We start from the raw sequence: 24,063 nt of genomic DNA, 5'->3' as shown, positions 1-24,063 counted from the left end.
TGTTAATATTGTCGAATTGAATTGAGAAGACAATGAATGATGTAAGTTATTTGCTTTCATAACATTCAGGTTTTAGACATGACTGTAAATTAGTAAGGTAATGATGAGCGATGCAAAATAGTGAAACTAAAACAATGAGAAAGCTCCCCAAAATATCCTACTTTAGAAATCAAAACACAGTTTTTCGACCAAGTAAATTTATAAGACCTAATTTGGTATGTGATTGTGATTGTCCTCTTACTTGAGTCTCAATCTTATTAAACTGTGAAAAATTTCTTAAAATGTTTAGATGAGCTCTGGAAAATATTTGCAGTTCTAAGATTTTTCACTGCTTTCACTTAAATTCAGAAGTGATATCAAACTAGCAGCATAAAGGACTTAAAATTGCCAAAACAAAGATTATAGTTTTTATATTAGTCAGGGTTCTCCAGACAGAACCATAGGATATATATGTACATGTGTGCAGATACATTCATGGGCCATTTAAGTCAGCCACAAACCACATATGGTGGTCCCATAAGATTATAATACCAATATGTTTACTGTACCTTTTCTGTATTCAAATATGTTTAGATACACAAATAGTTATCATTGTGTTACAGTTGCTGCCGGTATGCAGTAGAGAACATACTGTACATGTTTGTAGCCTATTGTAGGAACAATAGGCTATAGTGTACTACATAGGTGTGTAGTAAGCTATACCATCTAGATTTGTGTGGTATATTCTATCATATTAAAACAATAAAACCACCTGCCTGGCAATGTGGCTCATGCCTATAATCCCAGCACTTTGGAAAGCCAAGGCGGGCAGATCACTTGAGGCCAGGAGTTCAAGTGCAGCCTGGCCAAGACGGCAAAACCCCGTCTGTACTAAAAAAATACAAAAATTATCCAGGCCTAGTGTCACGTTCCTGTAATACCAGGTACTCGGGAACCTGAGGCAGGAGAATCACTTTGACCCTGGAGGCAGAGGTTGCAGTGAGCCGAGATCACACCACTGCATTTCAGCCTGCATTACAGAGGGAAGCTCTGTCTCAAAAAAAAAAAAAATTCCTAAAAACACCTGACACATTTCTCAGAACATACATCTGTCCACAAGCTATACATGATTCTACATGGGACAGAATTCATCAGGAAAATTAATTTGCTTGATGATGGAGTCTAGAGAGTTCCAATATAGGCTGTCTTTAAGCTGGTGTCCTGAGAATACCGGTATCCTGGCTAAGCTCAAGTCTGAAATCCTCAGAACCAGTTTCAGGAGAGAGACGGAGGAAGTTGCCTTTTCTCTGCCTTTTTCTTTATATCTGAGGTATCAGCTGATTAGATGGTGCCCACACACATTGAGAGATGAGGCTCCCACTCAACTCACCAACTCACATGTCTCTCTCCTCTAGAAACACCTTCACAGACTCACCCACAAACAATGCTTCACCAGTTCCCTAGGTATTGGTTAATCCAGTCAGACCGATACTTAAAATTCACCATCACACCATGGAAATATAATTACACCTCTTTGATTTAACAAAAACCTCCTATATGTTATTCAGAGTTTGCACAGCCCTAGGGGAAGTTAATTTAATCCACGAGAAAATAAAAAGACCCAATATCTTTAATAATTTTTCGTTACCAGTAAACCTTGATTGGTTTAATTGCAGTCTTTTTCTTTGTTTATTTGGTTGGTTGGTTGTTTTTTTTTTTAATTTTGTTTTGATTTGGGTCTTTGTTTTTAATTTAATTTAATTTAATTTTAAGCCCTGGGATAACTGTGCTGGACGTGCAGGCTTGTTACGTAGGTAAACTTGTGCCATGGTGGTTTGCTGCCCGGCTTTTGTGTCCCTCTATAAAAATATGTCATAGAACCCTCTGGCCGTCTTCTCATATTTCTTTGGACCAGGTATTTTTTTCCCAATCTCTCATAGTCATTCATCAGTTATTGAAAGAAGAATAGGGACAACGATGATTTATTCTGACCACTTAGAATCCAAACCCAATTTCCAGATCCACATTCAGAAAATGGGTAATCGAATAGATTCATATTATGCTACAGACAGGAACTAGGAGAAGAAGGGACTGAGAGTCCTCTGGTTAGTAATATCTGCTATGAAGCCAGGAGACTCCCTCTACGTGTGAATTTTTGTTCGTAACAGAAGAAATAGTTTGTTGTACTTTAATGAACATTGTCAAGAGAAGAAAATATAACTATCACATATCTCCACTTGTTTAGAAGCTTTTCATCAATCCAGGCCCCAAAATGACATGTTTCTCTTTGTTCCTCAGAAACATGAATTCTGGAATCTTACAGGTCTTCCAGAGAGAACTCACCTGCCCCATCTGCATGAACTACTTCATAGACCCGGTCACCATAGACTGTGGGCACAGCTTTTGCAGGCCCTGTTTCTACCTCAACTGGGAAGACATCCCAATTCTTACTCAGTGCTTTGAATGCACAAAGTCAACACAGCAGAGAAACCTCAAAACCAACATTGATTTGAAGAAGATGGCTTCTCTTGCCAGAAAAGTCAATCTCTGGCTATTCCTGAGCTCTGAGGAGCAAATGTGTGGCACTCACAGGGAGACAAAGAAGATGTTCTGTGAAGTGGACAGGAGCCTGCTCTGTTTGCTGTGCTCCAGCTCTCAGGAGCACCGGGATCACAGACACTGTCCCATTGAGTCGGCTGCTGAGGAACACCGGGTAAGTGATGCCTCTGAAGATTGATTTCTGTAAAGGATGCATAAAATTCCTGTGGGTCTATTTTCTTGGAGATTGGATAAAGCCAACTCTGAGTCCCTTTAAGCAGCTCTGTTTGGGCTTTCTTAGCTTCCAACCTCTGGGCTTTGACAAACATGAAGGGAAACAAAGGAAATACCATTTACTAGGGGCTTATCTGTGTCTCATTTTGGGCCTCCTTCCTATGTCATGGTCTGCACTGGTGCTTCAATTTATGGCTCTTTTGCAGGAGAAGCTTTTACAGAAAATGCAGTCTTTATGGGAAAAAGCTTGTGAAAATCACAGTAACCTGAATGTGGAAACCACCAGAACCGGACACTGGAAGGTTAGTCTTGTACTACTCTACCTTCTCCAGGAACTTATGGTGGGCAAACGGGTGACTCTTAAACTAGGAACTTGATATCAAACTGTAATATTTCTAGGATTCAGTAAAAAAAAAAAAAAAAAAAGCGAGAGAAAACATTGAGAAAAAGTGGCCTCATTTTTATATAGAATAGTATGCCTGTTAGGTAAGATTTCTAAGAAAACCACTGATGTCACCCAAAGCATGCTGGTTTGTTTCATGGAATGCTCAACTGAATCTTCTGAGTGTCAGTCAGCATTAATCTTAATGCTGGTGTGCAAGTAGTATTTGGAATTGTACGGAAAATTTGAGGCAGAAAAATTGACAGGACAAATCTAGGGCAACCATGAAATTAAGAATCTCAACAAATTAATGTTGAATAATACATAACAGATGATGAGATGAGAAAAGTGGTGAGAAATACGGATTTTTGTCTTGAGGGAGACATGTAAACATGCCATAAATATGTATGGGAACTGGTATCTAAATATAAGGAGAACTCCGAGGACTTCAGAAAAATATTAAATATAGTTTTCTCTTTGTGGATGTATACTTTGAGTGTATGATAGCTAATATTAGTTTGTTGAAAAGTATTTCATGAGAACCTAGTCTATGTTGAATATTAAATAAGAAAATACACTAGTAAAGAAGAAAGGAAGCACCTTTGTCCTCACAAATCATACAATCCAAATGAGAGAGTCAAGTGGTCAATATGCAAATATATGCAATACATGATGTATTTGAGTGTGGTAGGTTTTTTGTTGGAGAATAATCAAGCAGGGAAGTAGAAAAGGACAATAGATGCCAGAAACTGGAGATTAGTGTCTGAGTTTTAAATAGGGTGGTCAGAAAAAAGACTCACTGAAAAATTCAAATTGAAACAAAGTTTTGAAGAGGAGGGGGAACACAAATGTGTGTGTGGATATATATGTGGACCATGAGTGTGTATATATATGTATATGTATGTATGTGTGTGTGGTTGTGTGTATATATATATATGTATATGTATGTGTGTGTGTTTGTATACATATATATTTTATTTATTTATTTATTTATATATACATATATATATGTAGTTCTAGTTGGAGAGAACTGCATATGCAGTAATTTTGAGTTTGTTTATATTTGGAGGCCAGAGGAACCACAAAAGTCTATGTTTCAGATTGGGATGACTTCGAAAAAGAATGGAAGGAAATGAATTCAGAGAGACAAAGATGGCCAAATCATAAATGCAGCCTCATTAGGATAGGTTTTGCTGGGTGAAATGCATTTAGCTGGACATCTTAGTCTAAGGTCATTTTATATATAATGAGTTTAAGCAACGTGTTGCATATCTCAGAAATATAAATAATTGTTTCCTTTCTAGTAACTATAGCTCTATACTCCAACTCTTAAGCATGAACTGTTCTTACTTTTCCATAAACATGGGCTGGAATAGAGAAATTCAAATTGTGTTTTTTATTTCCGACTATCTTAGAAAACACATTATCCTGAATAAATTTAATGTAGTTGGTCAGATACAGCTATGTTGACCTTTATGCAGAAAGAAAGGAAAGGAACAAAATTTGTAGATTCTGAGAACTGGCAAGACTGAGGTTTAAACTACTGGATGTTTGAGAGACAAAAACAATCAGTGAGATTTAATAGGAGATGAATAAATACATTTCTCTTTTGACTAACCCATTATCACTGCAGGATTATGTGAATTTAAGGCTAGAAGCAATTAGAGCCGAGTATCAGAAGATGCCTGCATTTCACCATGAAGAAGAAAAACATAATTTGGAGATGCTGAAAAAGAAGGGGAAAGATATTTTTCATCAGCTTCATTTAAGTAAATTCAAAATGGCTCATAGGAGGGAGATTTTAAGAGGAATGTATGAGGAGCTGAAGGAAATGTGCCATAAACCAGATGTGGATCTACTTCAGGTACAAACTCACAATGTGGTTTCAGGTTTTTGAATATTCACATGTATAAGTATTTTCCTCATAGCTGAAATCCATCTCCCTATTTTTATTTCCATGATGTGTTTCCAAAAACACATTCACATAACTAATGCTACTTTTTTGGGAGAGTATAGCCCCACCAAGGGATTCTACCAGGCCAAAGGTCCCTCCTACTTTATCCACCAGCCACAAAACTTTGTGGAACGGTCAAGGTAACAGCCTCAAGAAATATTCACCATCTAATTCAATAATATACTTTGGGTTGTTAAACATGTATAAAATAGTGATTCATTTACATTTAGGTTAATTTGGAAACATGGCAAAATCAGAAGTTTTAGGAATCTAGGTTCGCGTTAACATTATTTTGGGGTCCACTCATTTGGGTAACAGGTTCAGCTAAAGATGACTGAGTAGGTTTTTCGTGGTTAACACAGAGCATAGACCCTCTGGGCCTCTTCTCCCTTCACTTGTTTAGAGAATGTCTTCAAGAGTCAGACTTTCCCAGGACGTTAATTAATGACAATACAACTGACTGGGTTTTTCATTACAGAAGAAATAGAAAATGCTTTCCAGTAGAGAAGATGGTAGGGGAATAATATCTTCAGAAACTGAGTACAAATCTCACACTGAAGTTAGTGAAAGATGCATCTTGTGAAATGCACTAAATCTTTCTTCTTCTTCTTTTTTTTTTTTCAGGCTTTTGGAGACATATTACACAGGTGAGTGTGTACCTAGATTTTAGCATATGTTATTTAAGATGCCACGAATATCAGAGCAAGCTCTATTAAAGTCATGGCATAAATAATTAAGATATTGATACCACTTTTTTTGCATCTACTTTCGTTCCCACACCTTAAAAGACAAGGCCACAAAGTAAATAAATGAATAAAAGAAGAGTGAACTAAAACAAACAATTTTATTCCTGATTTTTCTTTTTTTTTTTTGAGACGATGTCTCGCTCTGTTGCCCAGGCTGGAGTGCAGTGGCGCGATCTCAGCTCACTGCAAGCTCCACCTCCCGGGTTCACACCATTCCCATGCCTCAGCCTCCCGAGTACCCGGGACTACAGGCGCCTGCCACCACACCCAGCTAAGTTTTTGTATTTTTAGTAGAGACGGGGTTTCACCGTGTTAGCCAGGATGGTTTCTATCTCCTGACCCCGTGATCCACCTGCCTCGGCCTCCCAAAGTGCTGGGATTACAGGCGTGAACCACCGCGCCCAGCCCTGATTTTGTTTTATTGCTTATAAGCCTGCACAGGAGAAGGATAAGAGTTTTGTTTTTTGGATGGTGAGAAGGTCACCAGAGGAAGCAGGAAAGAAGAGGAGAAAGTATTTTACCAGTGAAAAAGTGTTGATGTTTGGTTTTTTATACATATATACATATCAGTTAACAGTTCTGAAAAATAGACTGAAAAAAACTGTGGAGTGTTAGAACTATAAGTCTCTAGGGAAGTTCTTTGCTAAAAGGCAGATCTCCCTGCCTAGAACAAGTTTCCAGTCTGTATCTTGAGAAGGAAGCAGTGGATGCATCAGTCTCCCCAGAATCCGGCTATTTCAGACAAAGATGTCAGGGGAGTCTGCCAAGACCTGGAACTCAGAATTTCATTTCTAAGTATTCTCAAGGCCATAAGGCTAAGGAAACTTACACATTTGGGGCAAAAAAAAGAGAAGGATCACATTGAATTCTGACTTAGACTTTTCCATCATGCTTTAAAATTTACAAACTGTAAAGAATTAATTTGTAAAAGGAAGTAATAATTTTTGAATTATCAAATGTGTAGTTTCAAAGGATTCTCATGAAATGTCTTTTACATACAAATAGAGATTTTTATTTATTTTATGGCTGTAGATGTTGTAACTGCAGGTTTTCCCTTGCAGGAGTGAGTCCGTGCTGCTGCACATGCCCCAGCCTCTGAATCCAGAGCTCAGTGCAGGGCCCATCACTGGACTGATGGACAGGCTCAACCAATTCCAAGGTAAGTCTCCACCCACAGGCAGCACTCCCACTTTATCTAAATATTATTATTGTTAAGATCACATAGGTAATATTTCATATTTTATCAAATATTTTACTTCTTTTAAGACATAAGTGAACAACATAACCATGCAACACTTTGGTATCTGTGTCTGCATTTATAGTGAGATTTATAGCATTAAGTTTGAAAGATAGTGAAAAAGAAATACTTTCTGGCATAATATGTACTCAATTATATAACGGGAAAAAGGAGTAGGTAGAAAATTTACAAAAGGAGCAAAGGAAATAATGCTCAGAATGGTGAATTATTGAATGTTAAATACAAAATTGTACATTTCTTTAGTATATTCACTTGAACTACTAAGAACTGTTCTTTGAGGGAATATAGTTTTCTGGAGATTCTTGGGGGTTTTGTATTTTTTTAATGTGTATATATTATTCGTATATTGCAAACATTTGAATTAATGGGTAAAGCTAAAAGGAAGAAATCATTTTGTGAATACAAGTAAAATTACAAATGAAATTAAGTTCAGTTTAATTGCAATACGAAGAGCTACATGTTAAGTCTAAAATCCAGCTTCAGCCCAGAGCTAGCATGGAGGACCACAGAGAGACTGGTCAAAGATTTTGCAGAGATCTGCTTTAAATTATCACTTATAACATGTACATATGGATTTTTATCCAGATACCTAGAGCAGTTCTTGAGTAAGTGAAAATCTTCACATTCTTTCCAAAATGATAGCACTAATTTTTAAGAATAAGAAACATTTCTAAACAATGATCTTGATAACAGCATAGCATTTAAGGCATAAAATGTGTAAATTTTACTTTGAAAATTGGATTGCAAGAAGTTGCTCTCACATTTGGCTCTCAATATGTAAGTTATCAAAAAAATATAATATCTGTGGTTAGGGTTTTGTTTGTCTTGTAGACAATATTAATCATCTCTATACTTTACTAGAAGTTACAAGCAAAATTGTATTTATGACTTTACATTTCCTGGTAAAGTAACTTCTTGATAGAACAATTATTTTTTTTTATTTACACATGTCTATGCATGTTTTCTTTTTCTTTTTTTTTTTTTGCAGTGCATATTACTCTGCATCATGAAGAGGCCAACAGTCATATCTTTCTTTATGAAATTTTGAGAAGCATGTGTATTGGATGTGACCATCAAGATGTACCCTATGTCACTGCAACACCTAGAAGTTTTCTTGCATGGGGTGCTCAGACTTTCACCTCCGGCAAATATTACTGGGAGGTCCATGTGGGGGACTCCTGGAATTGGGCGTTTGGTGTCTGTAACATGTATTGGAAAGAGAAGCATCAGAATGAGAAGACAGATGGAGAGGAGGGACTCTTTCTTTTTGGGTGTGTTAAGAATGAAATTCAATGCAGTCTCTTTACCACCTCCCCACTTATGGTGCAATATATCCCAAGACCTACCAGTCGAGTAGGATTATTCCTGGATTGTGAGGCTAACACTGTGAGCTTTGTTGATGTTAATCAAAGCTCCCTAATATACACCATCCCTAATTGCTCTTTCTCACCTCCTCTCAGGCCTATCTTTTGCTGTATTCACTTCTGACCGGAGATAAATCAGAAATGTGTTCACATGCTGTGGGAACCCCCTTATCCCAGGAAGTCCTCTTCCTTGTGCCTTAACATACAGGACAAATAGGCTGTCTTTTATGTCTGGAATTGCCTTCTAATGTTATCAAAACTCATTTATTGTGTTACTATTAAATATGCTGAAAACGCTAAAAGTATATGTATTGGTCCTTCATTAAATAATTTTTGAAAAATCATTATTCATGATCATGGCATACAGTATATTCTCTTTTTTCTCTTTCTTTCTGACTGTCACTGAGTGAAATAATAGATGACAGACATGTCTGAATGAAGTTAAAATCAATTGAAGACAGTCCAGATCTTTTGCTTCATGCAAAAAACTTGAAGTATCAATGATAACTGGGAAATGTTTTTGTTCCTCTTTATCTAACTATATCACACTTATCCATCATGTTTCATTGTATTATTCTATCCTTTGAGGTAATATTATTTGACCTTCTATGCTGGGCTTTATTTTGCAATTCTCACCACAGATATGAATAATCCTTCATTATTAGTGTGCTCGTCTACATTGAAAAACACAAGGTGATCAGACCAATGCTGTATTAATTAAATATTGCAAAAAGGTAACTAAATATTGACTCCTACCTCAAACCATACACAGTCATTTCCAGATAGATTCAAGTCCTGAAAGGAAGGGGAACCTTATACAATATTCTCATAAGGATATCTTAACCAGGGAACAAATTAATAATTAAAACAATTAGTTCATTTATATTGATAATGATGACTTCTGTGTTTCAAAAAACAGTATACAAACTAGTAGTGGAGAAAGATATTTACCCCAACATACATAAAGTAAAATATAATACATGTATATGATGAATACTTAAATTGTAATAAATAAAAGACAGTGAACTCAATAGAAGATTGGCTAAAATATCTGAACAGACATTTTACAGAATTGGATACATAAATAACTAGCCAAATATAAAAAAGTGTTCACATTCATTAGTCTTACAAAAGTAAGAATTAATCCACCAGTTGTACCACAGGACCCCATACAAAAATGCCAAAATTTAAAGACACACAATAGTGTGTGTTGTCAAAGATACAGAATAAATGAAATTTATTCATGGCTGGAGAGACGTAAATGGAATTCCTTTTTGGGAAACTGACTATTAGCATTTATTATGGGCTAGATATTCTAATTCTAAAATACAGTCAACTGATTGCCCACATATACTTCAACATACACAATATTTTTCACTGCATCAACTTTTATAGTAGCTCCAAATCAGACCCAAAATATTCTTCAACTGTAGAATAGCTAAATAAATTTGGTGTATTTATGCAAAATAATCATATAAAACAGAGAATAAATAACTCACTGAAAGCAACAATGTTGATGAATCTCAGAAACAAGTTAATAAACATACACCAATTTAAACAATAAAATTGAAGTTCAGAAAAGACTCTTCATGTATATAATATGTTGGTAATTGTATACTCTTTATGGGTTCCATAATTCCATGAACACTGTGGAATTACAACTTTTAAGACCCAAAATGTCAAATAATGCATAAGGTAGTAGAATAAAAAAGGAGCCCAGGCATGGTGGCACTCCCAGCACTTAGGGAGACCAAGGTGTGAGAATAGCTTGTGGCCAGGAGTTCCAGACCAGTGGAGGCAAGATAGTGAGACCTCATGTCTACCAAACATTCCTTTAGAAATCAGCCTGGCATGATGGCACATGCTATAGTCCCAGCTACTCAGGGGGCTGATGCAGCACGATGGCTCATGCCCAGAAGATCCAGGCTGCAGTGAGCCATGGTGGTGCCTTGCAGTCCAGCCTGTGACAGAATGACAGTATGTCTCAATAGTAAAACAAACTATCATTACTTGATATAACACAAACCAATATATTATAAATGCTCTAATTATAGGTATTTTAAATATTGATGTTATTTAAAATAACTGAGAAAGCTGGGATAGCTACATGTTTGCTTAGACCAGACAAAAGTGCCCTGGGAAGTAAGTTTAAAGTATTTTTATTAGAGTAAGTGAGGATGAAGTGCTTCATTACAAATGCGATACACACTAGAATCTGTTATGAATAGTCACATGTCTGGAGGATTTGTGGATATCTAGGTAAGCAGTAATTCTTGGCTGCCTGAAGCCTAGCAGGTGCATATTCAGTGTGTCTTCTCTGGAGACGTCTTCGGAAAGTTTGATTTTTTTTTAATTATACTTTAAGTTCTAGGGTATATGTACACAAGGTGCAGGTTTGGTACATATGTATAAATGTGCCATATTGGTGTGCTGCACCCATTACCTCGTCATTTACATTAGGTATATCTCCTAATGCTATCCCTCCCCGTCCCCCCACCCCACAACAGGCCTCGATGTGTGATGTTCCCCTTCCTGTGTCCAAGTGATCTCATTGTTCAATTCCCACCTATAAGTGAGAGCATGCAGTGTTCATTTTTTTGTACTTGTGATAGTTTGCTGAGAATGATGGTTTCCAGCTTCATCCATGCCCCTACAAAGGACATGAACTCATCATTTTTAATGGCTGCATAGTATTCCATGGTGTATATGTGCCATATTTTCTTAATCCTGTCTATCACTGTTGGACATTTTGGTTGGTTCCAAGTCTTTGCTATTGTGAACAGTGCCACAATAAACATATGTGTGCATGTGTCTTTATAGCAGCATGATTTATAATCCTTTGGGTATATACCCAGTAATGGGATGGCTGGGTCAAATGGTATTTCTAGTTCTAAATCCTTGAGGAATTGTCACACTGTCTTCCACAATGGTTGAACTAGTTTACACTCCCACCAATGGTGTAAATGTATTCCTATTTCTCCACATCCTCTCCAGCACCTGTTGTTTCCTGACTTTTTAATGATGGCCATTCTAACTGGTGTGAGATGGTATCTCATTGTGGTTTTGATTTGCATTTTTCTGATGGCAAGTGATGAAGAACATTTGTTTACGTGTCTGTTGGCTGCATAAATGTCATCTTTTGAGAAGTGTCTGCTCATCTCCTTTGCCCACTTTTTGATGGGGTTGTTTTTTTCTTGTAAATGTATTTGAGTTCTTTTTAGATTTTGGATATTAGCTCTTTGTCAGATGAGCAGATTGTAAGAATTTTCTCCCATTCCGTAGGTTGCCTGTTCACTCTGTTGATAGTTTCTTTTGCTGTGCAGGAGCTGTGTAGTTTAATTAGATCCCATTGGTCAATTTTGACTTTTATTGCCATTGCTTTTGCTGTTTTAGACCTGAAGTCCTTGCCCATGTCTATGTCCTGAATGGTATTGCCTAGGTTTTCTTCTAGGGCTTTTATGGTTTTAGGTCTAACATTTAAGTCTTTGAGCCAATTCAGAGGATGGAGCCAAGATGGCCAAATAGGAACACCTCTGGTATACAGCTCCCAGCGTGAGCAACACAGAAGACGGGTGATTTCTGCATTTCCATTTGAGGTACTGGGTTCATCTCACCAGGGAGTGCCAAACAGTGGGTGCAGGACAGTCGGTGCAGCGCGCTGTGCATGAGCCGAAGCAGGGCGAGGCATTGCCTCACTTGGGAAGCACAAGGGGTCAGGGAGTTCCCTTTCCTAGTCAAAGAAAGGGGTAACAGATGGCACCTGGAAAATCGGGTCAGTCCCACCCTAATACTGCGCTTTTCCAATGGGCTTGGAAAATGGCACACCAGGAGATTGTGTCCTGCACCTGGCTTGGAGGGTCCCATGCCCACGGAGTCTCACAGATTGCTAGCACAGCAGTCTGATATCAAACTGCAAGGCGGCAGCCAGGCTGGGGGAGGGGCGCCCACCATTGCCCAGGCTTGCTTAGGTAAACAAAGCAGCCAGGAAGCTCGAACTGGGTGGAGCCCACCACAGCTCAAGGAGGCCTTCCTGCCTCTGTAGGCTCCACCTCTGGGGGCAGGGCACAGAAAAACAAAAAGTCAGCAGGAACCTCTGCAGACTTAAATGTCCCTGTCCGACAGCTTTGAAGAGAGTAGTGGTTCTCCCAGCATGCAGCCGGAGATCTGAGAACAGACAGACTGCCTCCTAAAGTGGGTCCCTGACCCCTGAGCAGCCTAACTGGGAGGCACCCCCCAGTAGGGACAGACTGACACCTCACTCGGCCAGGTACGCCTCTGAGACAAAACTTCCAGAGGAACTATCAGACAGCTGAATTCACGGTCACATGAAAATCCACTGTTCTGCAGCCACCGCTGCTGACAGCTAGCCAAACAAGGTCTGGAGTGGACCGCTAGCAAACTCCAACAGACCTACAGCTGAGGGTCCTGTCTGGTAGAACGAAAACTAACAAACAGAAAGGACATCCACACCAAAGACCCATCTGTACATCACTATCATCAAAGACCAAATGTAGATAAAACCACAAAGATGGGGAAAAAACAGAGCAGAAACACTGGAAACTCTAAAAAGCAGAGCACATCTCCTCCTCCAAAGGAATGCAGTTCCTCACCAGCAACGGAACAAAGCTGGATGGAGAATGATTTTGACGAGTTGAGAGAAGAAGGCTTCAGATGATCAAACTACTTCGAGCTACGGGAGGAAATTCAAAACAATGGCGAAGAAGTTAAAAACTTTGAAAAAAAATTAGATGAATGGATAACTAGAATAACCAACGCAGAGAAGGGCTTAAAGGAGCTGATGGAGCTGAAAGCCAAGTTTCGAGAATTATGCGAGGATTGCATTAGCCTCGGTAGTTGATGAGATCAACTGGAAGAAAGGGTATCAGGGATGGAAGATGAAATGAATGAAATGAAGTTACAAGGAAAGTTTAGAGAAAAAAGAATAAAAAGAAATGAACAAAGCCTCCAAGAAATATGGGACTATGTGAAAAGACCAAACCTACATCTCATTGGTGTACCTGAAAGTGATGGGGAGAATGGAACCAAGTTGGCAAACACTCTGCAAGATATTATCCAGGAGAACTTCCCCAATCTAGCAAGGCAGGCCAACATTCAGATTCAGGAAATAGAGAGAATGCCACAAAGATACTCCTCGAGAAGAGCAACTCCAAGACAAACAATTGTCAGATTCACCAAAGTTAAAATGAAGGAAAAAATGTTAAGGGTGGCCAGAGAGAAAGGTCAGGTTACCCACAAAGGGAAGCCCATCAGACTAACAGCTGATCTCTCAGCACAAAATCTATAAGCCAGAAGAGAGTGGGGGCTGATATTCAACATTCTTAAAGAAAAGAATTTTCAACCCAGAATTTCATATCTAGCCAAACTAAGCTTCATAAGTGAAGGAGAAATAAAATACTTTACAGACGAGCAAATGCTGAGTGATTTTGTCACCACAAGGCCTGCCCTAAAAGAGCTCCTGAGGGAAGCAATAAACATGGAAAAGGAAAACCAGTACCAGCCACTGCAAAAACATGCCAAATTGTAAAGACCATCGAGGCTAGGAAGAAACTGCATCAACTAAAGAGTAAAATAACCAACCAAAATCATAATGACAGGAACAAATTCACACATAACAATATTAACTTTAAATGTAAATGGGCTAAATGCTCCAATTAAAAGACACAGACTGGCAAATTGGATAAGGAGTCAAGACCCTGTATTCAGGAAACCCATCTCACGTGCAGAGACACACATAGACTCAAAATAAAGGGATGGAGGAAGATCTATCAAGCAAATGGAAAACAAAAAAAGGCAGAGTTTGCAATCCTAGTCTCTGATAAAATAGACTTTAAACCAACAAAGATCAAAAGAGACAAAGAAGGCCATTACATAATGGTAAAGGCATCAATTCAACAAGAAGAGCTAACTATCCTAAATATATATGCACCCAACACAGGAGCACCCAGATTCATAAAGCAAGTCCTGAGTGACCTACAAAGGGACTTAAACTCCCACACAATAATAATGGGAGATTTTAACACCCCACTGCCAACATTAGACAGATCAATGAGCAGAAAGTTAACAAGAATACCCAGGAATTGAACTCAGCTCTGCACAAAGTGGACCTAATAGACATCTACAGAACTCTCCACCCCAAATCAACAGAATATACATTTTTTTCAGCACCACACCACACCTATTCCAAAATTGACCACATAGTTGGAAGTAAAGCTCTCCTCAGCAAATGTAAAAGAACAGAAATTATAACAAGCTGTCTCTCAGACCACAGTGCAATCAAACTAGAACTCAGGATTAAGAAACCCACTCAAAACTGCTCAACTACATGGAAACTGAACAACCCGCTCCTGAATGACTATTGGGTACATAATGAAATAAAGGCAGAAATAAAGATGTTCTTTGAAACCAACTAGAACAAAGACACAACATACCAGAATCTCTGGGACACACTCGAAGCAGTGTGTAGAGGGAAATTTATAGCACTAAATGCCCACAAGAGAAAGCAGGAAAGATCCAAAATTGACACCCCAACATCAAAAATAAAAGAACTAGAAAAGCAAGAGCAAACACTTTCAGAAGCTAGCAGAAGGCTAAAAATAACTAAAATCAGAGCAGAACTGAAGGAAATAGAGACAAAAAAAAAAAATCCCTTCAAAAAATTAATGAATCCAGGAGCTGGTTTTTTGAAAAGATCAGCAAAATTGATAGACCACTAGCAAGACTAATAAAGAAGAAAAGAGAGAAGAATCAAATAGATGCAATAAATAATGAAAAAGTAGATATCACCACCGATCCCACAGAAATACAATCTACCATCAGAGAATACTACAAACACCTCTACGCAAATAAACTAGAAAATCTAGAAGAAACGGATAAATTCCTCGACAAATACACCCTCCCAAGACAAAACCAGGAAGAAGCTGAATCTCTGAATAGACCAATAACAGGTTCTGAAATTGTGGCAATAATCAATAGCTTACCAACCAAAAAGAGTCCAGGATGTGATGGATTCACAGCCGAATTCTAGCAGAGGTACAAGGAGGAACTGGTACCATTCCTTCTGAAACTATTCCATGTGCACATTTATTTATTTATGCCAAAGAAAGTTTCACCCTCTGGAGTGCAGTGGCACAATTTTAGCTCACTGCAGCCTTGAATTCCAGGGCTCAAGTAATCCTCCCACTTCAGCTTTCAAAGTAAAAAAGACTAGAGGTTTATGCCATTGCACCTTCCTAATGTTTCATTTATTCTTTTCTTAAAGACAGGATATGGCTATATTTTCCAGTCTAGTCTCTAATACCTGGCTTCAAGTTATCTTCTGACTTCAGCCTCCCAAAACAATGGGAATACAGGGTGAGCCACATCACCCAGTCATAAATGCTCCTTTATCTATGGCATTCTCAGAGTAGGCCCACAGGAACTAAAATTTTCTTTTTTTCTTTTTTAGCACTCTAAGAGAATTCACTAATTAATCAAATAATCCAAATGATCATTTAGCATCTTTCCAAATTTTCAAAGGCTTTTCCATTCTCATGGGTAAAACATGAGTGACTCTTTTAAATGCTTTCCTCCACATAGTGCCTAATATCCTAGAATGGCTAGAAAAGTACGATGAGTATTGATTTTGGGATTATAAATATCTATTGGATGTAGGCAAATTCACGAATACAGAATCCAAATGATAGGGAGAGACCATGCATGTTTTTTTTTCTATTCCGAAGTTTGTTTTGTGATATGAAACTCCAAAAGAAGGAAAAGATTTCAGAAGGGGATATCTAAATATCTTCTGACAGAGGAATTATTTGCCACTGGCTCACAAGATTTATGGTCAAGACTGTCAGAACAGTGAAAACATATCTTTCAGCCTTATATCAGTCAAGGTTCAAAGACAAAAGTAGAACTCATAAGATATATGTACACTTAGGAAGATTCATATATGGATTTAGTACATGGAATTAGCTTACTCAATTGTGGTGGCTGATGAAGGAAGTATAAGATCTCTGGTATAGTCCATCAGGAAAAAAAAAACAAATTCTGCTGGTTGGATCCCAATGGTCATGGAATAAAGCTTTAGTTCACAGTCAGTACGGATCAACTGGAACAATAGAGATCCCTTCACAGTTTAGCCTTGTCCAAGGAAAGTCTAAGTCTTCCTTCAGAGAACTTTCACTGTTAAAGTCAGACTTACTTGGGTAAACTTCCAAGTCCCAGAATTAGAACCTTTACTTACATCTGAAAACTGCCTTTCTAGCAGGGACTACGTTAGCATTTCATTGACTAAGAAGGAGGTGTGCGTATGCTACAAATTGATGCTGTTTTCATTTCCCTCCTTGTAGTTAAACCTAGCCAATTTGCCACACTGAAAAATCATTAAGAGGTTATATGTCATAAATTTAAGAAAGAGAAAAATAGGATTCCTTGCTCCTTTCTAAGTTTACTGTGCAAGACCACCAACAGACTGAAGCCCTTGGATATACATTCTGTAAGTCAATAAATTGAGGTAATCCAAGTGTCCACACAGAGGTGAGATCTGCCTGGGTGCATGAGGTTACTGAGGGCCCAGTCCTGCACTCAAGAGTGGGAAGCCTTTGAGACCTTAGTTCATGGACTGGACCCTGCAGGCATCCTCTGCTGAGATTCAGGGGCTCCCCAGTGGTGCTCTGGTATTCCATCACAAGGTCAGATGACTATGTGTATCAGGAAAGAATTGGGGCAAGGAGAGAAAGGAAAAAGGGTAGCTTCTAATTTAATTTCAACTTTTTAGCACCACATAATTGACTCATCCCAACTGTCAACTTTAGGCAGATGAAGTGTAGAGCCCTGGAAATTAGGAGCTCTCAATTCTAGATCTACTTCTATCTACCGTGGCATTACTAATGAAACAACTTATTTTCCTACATGAATCTCAAACCATGAAACAAGTATAAGAATGTAAGTCCCTTTAGAGTTGGCATTTTGTAGGTTCTAAAAGTCCTAACCAAGCCAGAAGCAGGATTAGAGATGGGTATGGGCATTAGAGATGTGTGTATGGGCAAGAACAATACATGATGTGGACAAAGAGCACTCTAAACAATCTTGATCATTTTCTCATTTCCAACTGAATCCCCTTTCAATACAAAACGTTCTGTTTTGGATCTGAGAGTCTGTTTCCACTCTAGCATCTGAAACCTTACTCTACAACAAAGATTTCTATTGAATTACAATTCTGTTTTTGAGAACCGTTAAGAGACTCTCTCCCTCATGTGGGTTTCATAACTCATTATAAAATTTTCATACAGGAGTTGGGGATCTATTTCTGCTTTCTTAATATGCATAGAAAACTAAATATATTTTATTTTAGAAATTTTTTTACTGAAAATTCAATTATAGCATATTATTTAAAATTCAACAGTGACAATTCCATTGAAATTGTAATTGTTACTTTGTTTTAGTTGTTCAGATGGAGAGATGTGCACCATTCTATCCATGCTAATAAAAATTCATTAATTTTCCAACAACGATAGACTTGATTAAGAAAATGTGGCACATATACACCATGGAATACTATGCAGCCATAAAAAATGATGAGTTCGTGTCCTTTGTAGGGACATGGATGAAACTGGAAAACATTATTCTCAGTAAACTATCGCAAGGACGAAAAACCAAACACCGCATGTTCTCACTCATAGGTGGGAAATGAACAATGAGAACTCATTGACACAGGAAGGGGAACATCACACTCCGGGGACTGTTGTGGGATGGGTGGAGGGGGGAGGGACAGCATTGGGAGATATACCTAACGCTAAATGACAAGTTAATGGGTACAGGAAATCAATATGGCACAGGGATACATATGTAACAAACCTGCACATTGTGCACATGTACCCTAAAACCTAAATTATAATAAAAAAAATTCATTAATTTAATAATAAATTATATTTTGCTTTGTGGCCTCTGAATGTCCAAGACTATTTTTAAATCTTTTAAATTTCCTTTCTTTGAAAATCCCATTTATTAGATATTCTTCTGGAAACCCCAGTCATTTTCTCTTCAAACCCCTTATTTATTTCTCTTAAGATAAATATGTTAGAAAAAGGAAGGGAACAATGTACTACATGGGCTATGATGTACCACATACTTTGCTATCTCCCTACCCACACCTTCCATAATCACAACAGAAAACATAGAATGTGTCCCATTGTCCCAACTTCATATATGAGCACATAAAGAGTAAGCAATCTCTTTTCCATCCTATTTCCTGTATGGGAGGGGGTCAGGAATCAGTCCCATGTCACCAACTCCATAAATCCTCAAATATTTCAATGTATTGCCTTATCTAGAACCACAGAAACATGTAGGATTCCTTTTGTGTTTGTCCAGCTGATTTTCAGCCTACATTTTCAGGTTTATTTATCTCACAAATAAAGCATTCAGTTGTTGAACACTATAACATGATAGAAGCCTGTAAAAAATCAGAGTCAAATAATACAACAATTCAGAATGTCTTCCTTTATGCTACCGTAGCTTTTATGTTACATGTGTTATGCCTTTAAATGTAAGAATGTACTAAATTTATTATTATAAAAAAATCAGAATCAAATAGATTACATTCCTTAAGAAAATAATGAAGGCAGCAGTTGCAAACAGTACCATAGATGCTAGATTTTAAACTTTTTTTTCTCTTCTTATTTATTTTCTTAGAGGCAGGGTCTGGCTGTGTCACCCAGGCTGTAGTGCAGTGGGTGGTTCCTAGCTCACAACAGCCTCAACCTCCTGGGGTCAAGCCATCCTCCATCTCTGCCTCCTGAGTAGAAAGAACTACTGTCAGGCACTACCATTCTGGGTTATTTTTAAAAAAATTTTGTAGAGACATGGCCTTCCTATGCCCCCCAGGCTGGTCTCCAACTCCTAGACTCAAAATATCTTCCTGCCTATATCTCCCAAGGCAATGGGATTACAGCTGTAAGCCACCATTTCCAGCCCCAAAACATTTTCATAGCAGAGTTAACAGAACGTTTTCTTCTATGTTAATCTCTAAATTCAGTAGGTAGAAGATTAATGTCCTTTACTCTTCCCATATCTGGCTTAGTATCCCTTTCTTACACAACCTATTGCCAAATGTTTGTTTTCAATTTAATATTTGTATTTCATAGCACAGAATAGTGAAATGAGTAATGCAAAGTAGAGTTCCCATCTTATTTCCTAGCCCCTGTCAATCCAACCATAGATATTCTAAAGGGGCTCATGATCTTAGCCTTTTCCCTCTGTTGGATTCCAGGTTATGAACTAATGAGTGTTGGGTGTAAAAACTTTAAGGAATAGAGCAGAAAGTAGGACTACAACCTCTTGTGGTTCTACCTACCCTAGAACCACTATTTTCACAGGAACTCTTATCACAATGCTAGGCTCACTGATTTCTCATCTGAACATGCTTAGAAATAAATATGTTAGCTCTTACCCTGATTTTAATATAAAAAAAAATCCTAGCTCTACAGAAGCAGCCACCAAATATTTCCTTACACAAGCAATCACATCTACAGTTCTCATAATAGGTATTCTCTTCAATAACCTGTTCTCTGGGCAATGAACAATAATAAACAGTATTAATCAATTTTCATAATAATGATAATGGCCCTAGTAATAAAACTAGGAATGGCTCCTTTCACCTTTTAGTCCCAGAGGTAACTCAAGGAACCTCCCTAATGTCTGGTATACTTCTCACGTAACAAATACTAGACCCTATCTCAATTATGTTTCAAATTTCTCCATCAATAAACATGAACATCCCCCTATCTATCACAATCCTATCCATTATCTTGGGCAGTTGTGGAGGACTTGAACACAACTATGAGAAATTCTAGCCTACTCTTCAATTACTCACATAGCTTGAATAATAGCAGTGTTAATTTATAATCCAAACATTAGTATTCTAAACCTGATTATTTACTTTAACAGTTAACGCATTTCTAGCACTCCACCTGAATATCAGCACCCTGTCACTATCGCATGCCTGAAAGAAATTAACATGATTAACACCCAAAATCCCACAATTCTACTATCCATAGTAGGTTTACCTCCATTAATAGGTTTTCGGCCTAAATGACTAATTATTCAAGAATTTACAAAAAAACAATAGTCTTACTGCTCCAACAATCATTGCTATTATAAGTCTACTCAACCTATGCTTTTATATATGCCTAATTTATTCCATCTCAGCGGCAATATTCCCCACATTGAATAACATGAAAATGACAGTTCAAAAACCAAAACCCATACTACTCCTCCCCCCACTTACCATTTTTTCATCCTCCTCTTACCCATCTCTCCATTAATACTAAATATGATTTAGAAATTTACGTTAAATAAGACCAAGAGCCTTCAAAGCCATTAGTAAGTAAATTACACTTAATTTCTGTAACAAACCTAAGGACTGCAAGACTCTATTCTGCATCAATTGAACGCAAAGCTAAGACCTTACTAGACTGGTAGAATTCAAACCCACCAAAATTTATTTAACAGCCAAACACCTTAATCAACTGGCTTCAATCTACTTCTCCCATTGTGGGAAAAAAGGCAGGAGAAGCCCAGACAGGACTGAAGCTGCTCCTTTGATTTTGCAATTCAACATGAGAAATCACCTCAGGGCTGGTAAAACCTGTGTCTTTAGATTTACAGTCTAATGCTTATTCAGCAATTTTACAACCGCCACCCCCACCCCCCCCACCTCCCCCACTGGCCCAACTTATGTTAATCAATCCTTGATTGTTTCCAAGTAACCACAAAGATACCAGAACATGGTATCTACTATTTGGTGCATGAGTAGCGATAGTGGGCACTGCCTTAAGCCTTCTAATTCGAGCAGAATTAGGCCAACCAGGAACTCTGCTAGGAGACGATCAGATCCATAATGTTATTGCTACTGCCCAAGCATTCATTATAATCTTCTCTATAGTTATACCAATTACAATTGGAGGCTTCGGCAACTGACTAGTCCCTCTGATAGTGCACCCGATATGGCATTTCCCCGGATAAATAATATAAGCTTCCGACTTCTCCCACCCTCCTTCCTACTCCTACTTGCATCTGAAACAGCAGATGCCGGCGCTGGAACTGGCTGAACAGTTTATCCCCCTTTAGCAGGAAGCCTGACACGTGCAGGGGCCTCTGTGGATCTTACTATCTTTTCTCTCCACTTGGCAGGTAGGTGTTTCTTCCACTCGAGGGGCCATTCACTTTATTACCACAATTATTAACATAAAACCCCCAGCCATATCCCAGTATCAAACACCCCTCTTCATCTAATGAGTTCTCATTACGGCAGTCCGTCCCCTCCTTTCTCTCCCAGTCCTAGCCACCAGCATTACCATACTATTAACTGACCGTAACCTTAACACTACTTTTTTTGACCCCGCTGGCAGGGATGGCCTTCTCTTATATCAACATTTATTCTGATTCTTTTGTCACCCTGAAGTCTATATCCTTATCCTACCAGGCTTCAGGATAATCTCCCATATCACAACTTATTACTCTGGACAAAAAAGGAGCCCTTTGGGTATATGGGCATAGTATGAGCCATAATATCAATTAACTTCCTAGAGTTTATTGTATGGGCCCATCACATATTTACAGTAGGAATAGACGTAAACACACGAGCATGTTTCACCTCTGCCACTGTAATTATTGCTATCTGTGCTGGCATTAAATTAGCTACACTGCATGGCGGTAACATCATATGATCACCCACAATACTCTGAGCCCTAGGATTCATTTTCTTTTTCACAGTAGGAGGTCTAACCAGCATTGTGCTAGCTAATTCATCACTAGATATCATCTTACATGATACATATTACTTTGTAGCCCATTTCCACTAGGTCCTATCAAGAGGAGCAATATTCAGCATCATAGGAGTCTTTGTCCACTGATTCTCCTTGTTTTCAGGTTACAGACTTAATCAAGCCTATGCTAAAATCCACTTCACCATTGTATTTATAGGTACAAATCTAACCTTTTTTCCACAGCACTTCCTTGGCCTATCTGGTATACCTCGACATTACTCCGATTATCCTGATGCGTACACCACGTGAAATATTCTCTCATCTGTAGGCTCATTTATTTCAATAACAGCAGTTATATTAACAATCTTTATAATCCGAGAAATCTTTGCTCCAAAAGTAAAAGTTCTAACAATTGAATAATCATCTAATTTAGAATGAATTTACGGCTGTACACCACATGGATCACACATTCGAAGAACAAATCTACCTTAAACTCCAGACAAAAAAGGAAGGAATCACGCCTCCAAAAACTGGTTTCAAGCCAGTCCCATAACCTCTATGACTTTCTCCATAAGATATTAGTAAAATCATTACATAACTTTATCAAAGTTAAATTATAGGTTAGATCTTGTATGCCTTAATGGCTCAACCAATTCTATTAGGCCTTCAAGATGCTACTTCCCCTATTATAGAAGAGCTACTTACTTTCCATGACCACACTCTTACAATTATTTTCCTAATAGTTCCCTTGTCCTGTAACAGGATGAGTCAGCAGCATGGACAGACTGGCGTCTTCAGCGCTGAGCTTCCCGGGAGACAGAGTTCCTGGCCCTTTTAAGGGCTTACAACTCTAAGGGGTTCCACGTGAAAGGGTTGTGATGGACTGAGAGCACATGTGGTTAGAGTTGGTCGGGGGGGGGTGGTTAATCTTTTAACCTCAGGCCTGGTCATCAGTGGCACCAGCTGGTCTTGCCATTGACTTCATTCCTATTTTCAACTTTTACTTTCTCCTCCTCTTCAGAGACAGGAGACAGTAAGAGAAATGGCTTCTCTCCTCAGTCCTATTGTAGCAGGACGAGTCGCAGACAAAATTCCTCAGACACCGGATTAAAGAAGTAAGAGGTTTTTTTATTTGGCCGGGAGCATCAGCAGACTCGTGTCTTAGGAGCCGAGCTCCCCGAAAAAGAAATTCCTAGCCCTTTTAAGGGCTTACAACTCTAAGTGGTCTATGTGAAAAAGTCATAATAGATCAAATAAGTGTGAGGAATGTGACTGGGGGCTACATACATCAGCTAACAGTGCAAAAGGTTTTACAGTGCTTTCTCATACAATGTCTGGAATTCACAGATAACACCAGTAGTTTTGGTCAGGGGTTAATATTATTATTTCAACCACCAGGGCCAGGTGGTGGTGCCAAGGTCGTCTAGCTATTTATCTTACTTCTGTTTCTTTCCAACTTTTTGCTTTCTCCATTTTCTCCTGTCTTATAAACTAGGGTAAAGGGGAGGTTGGGGAGAAACTGGGAAGGACAACAGGAGAAGTGGTGATCTCATACCATATTTCCCCCCTTTGAGAATTTTCAATTTTTAGTGGGAGTTCTCACTCTCATCCTCACTTTCTGAGTCTCTTTGTGAGATAGAGCGATAGTGATTCATATAATACAAGTGTGCAGAAGTTTTCTGATGAATCAAAGTAGCAGCAAAACCTTTTACCATTTGAAAAAGCAAGGGTAACACACAGGGGAGCAGCAAGAAAGTTCCTATCACTAGCAATACACCTACAATGAGGGTTTTAAATCCTCCTATAGCTGGAAACCATTTTCCAAATAAAGACTCA

General features: G+C 38.4%; 1 protein-coding gene and 1 pseudogene across 1 annotated transcript; one reads left to right on the top strand and one right to left on the bottom strand.

Moving 5' to 3' along the window:
* The window catches only part of LOC129485349 (tripartite motif-containing protein 64C-like), a 109,125-nt pseudogene that overhangs the window by 18,327 nt on the left and 66,735 nt on the right, over nucleotides 1–24,063 (bottom strand).
* Nucleotides 2,282–8,579, top strand: LOC129484729 (putative tripartite motif-containing protein 49B). The gene is made up of 6 exons (XM_055283219.1): nucleotides 2,282–2,692; nucleotides 2,958–3,053; nucleotides 4,767–4,997; nucleotides 5,712–5,734; nucleotides 6,895–6,992; nucleotides 8,080–8,579. Exons 1-6 carry the CDS (start codon nucleotides 2,282–2,284, stop codon nucleotides 8,577–8,579), a joined length of 1,359 nt encoding a protein of 452 aa, XP_055139194.1.

Source organism: Symphalangus syndactylus, chromosome 6 (genome assembly GCF_028878055.3).
Source record: "Symphalangus syndactylus isolate Jambi chromosome 6, NHGRI_mSymSyn1-v2.1_pri, whole genome shotgun sequence".
In the NCBI taxonomy this organism is placed as follows: Eukaryota; Metazoa; Chordata; class Mammalia; order Primates; family Hylobatidae; genus Symphalangus; species Symphalangus syndactylus.
This window is presented reverse-complemented; position numbering and strand designations above follow the sequence as displayed.

Bases quoted from the DNA above. Each gene is read 5' to 3' on its own strand.
- LOC129484729 (XM_055283219.1), top strand. From the start codon at position 2,282: ATGAATTCTGGAATCTTACAGGTCTTCCAGAGAGAACTCACCTGCCCC. The intron at 2,693-2,957 runs GTAAGTGATGCC...GCTCTTTTGCAG, and splicing joins CGGCTGCTGAGGAACACCGG to GAGAAGCTTTTACAGAAAAT. The intron at 5,735-6,894 runs GTGAGTGTGTAC...TTTCCCTTGCAG, and splicing joins TTTGGAGACATATTACACAG to GAGTGAGTCCGTGCTGCTGC.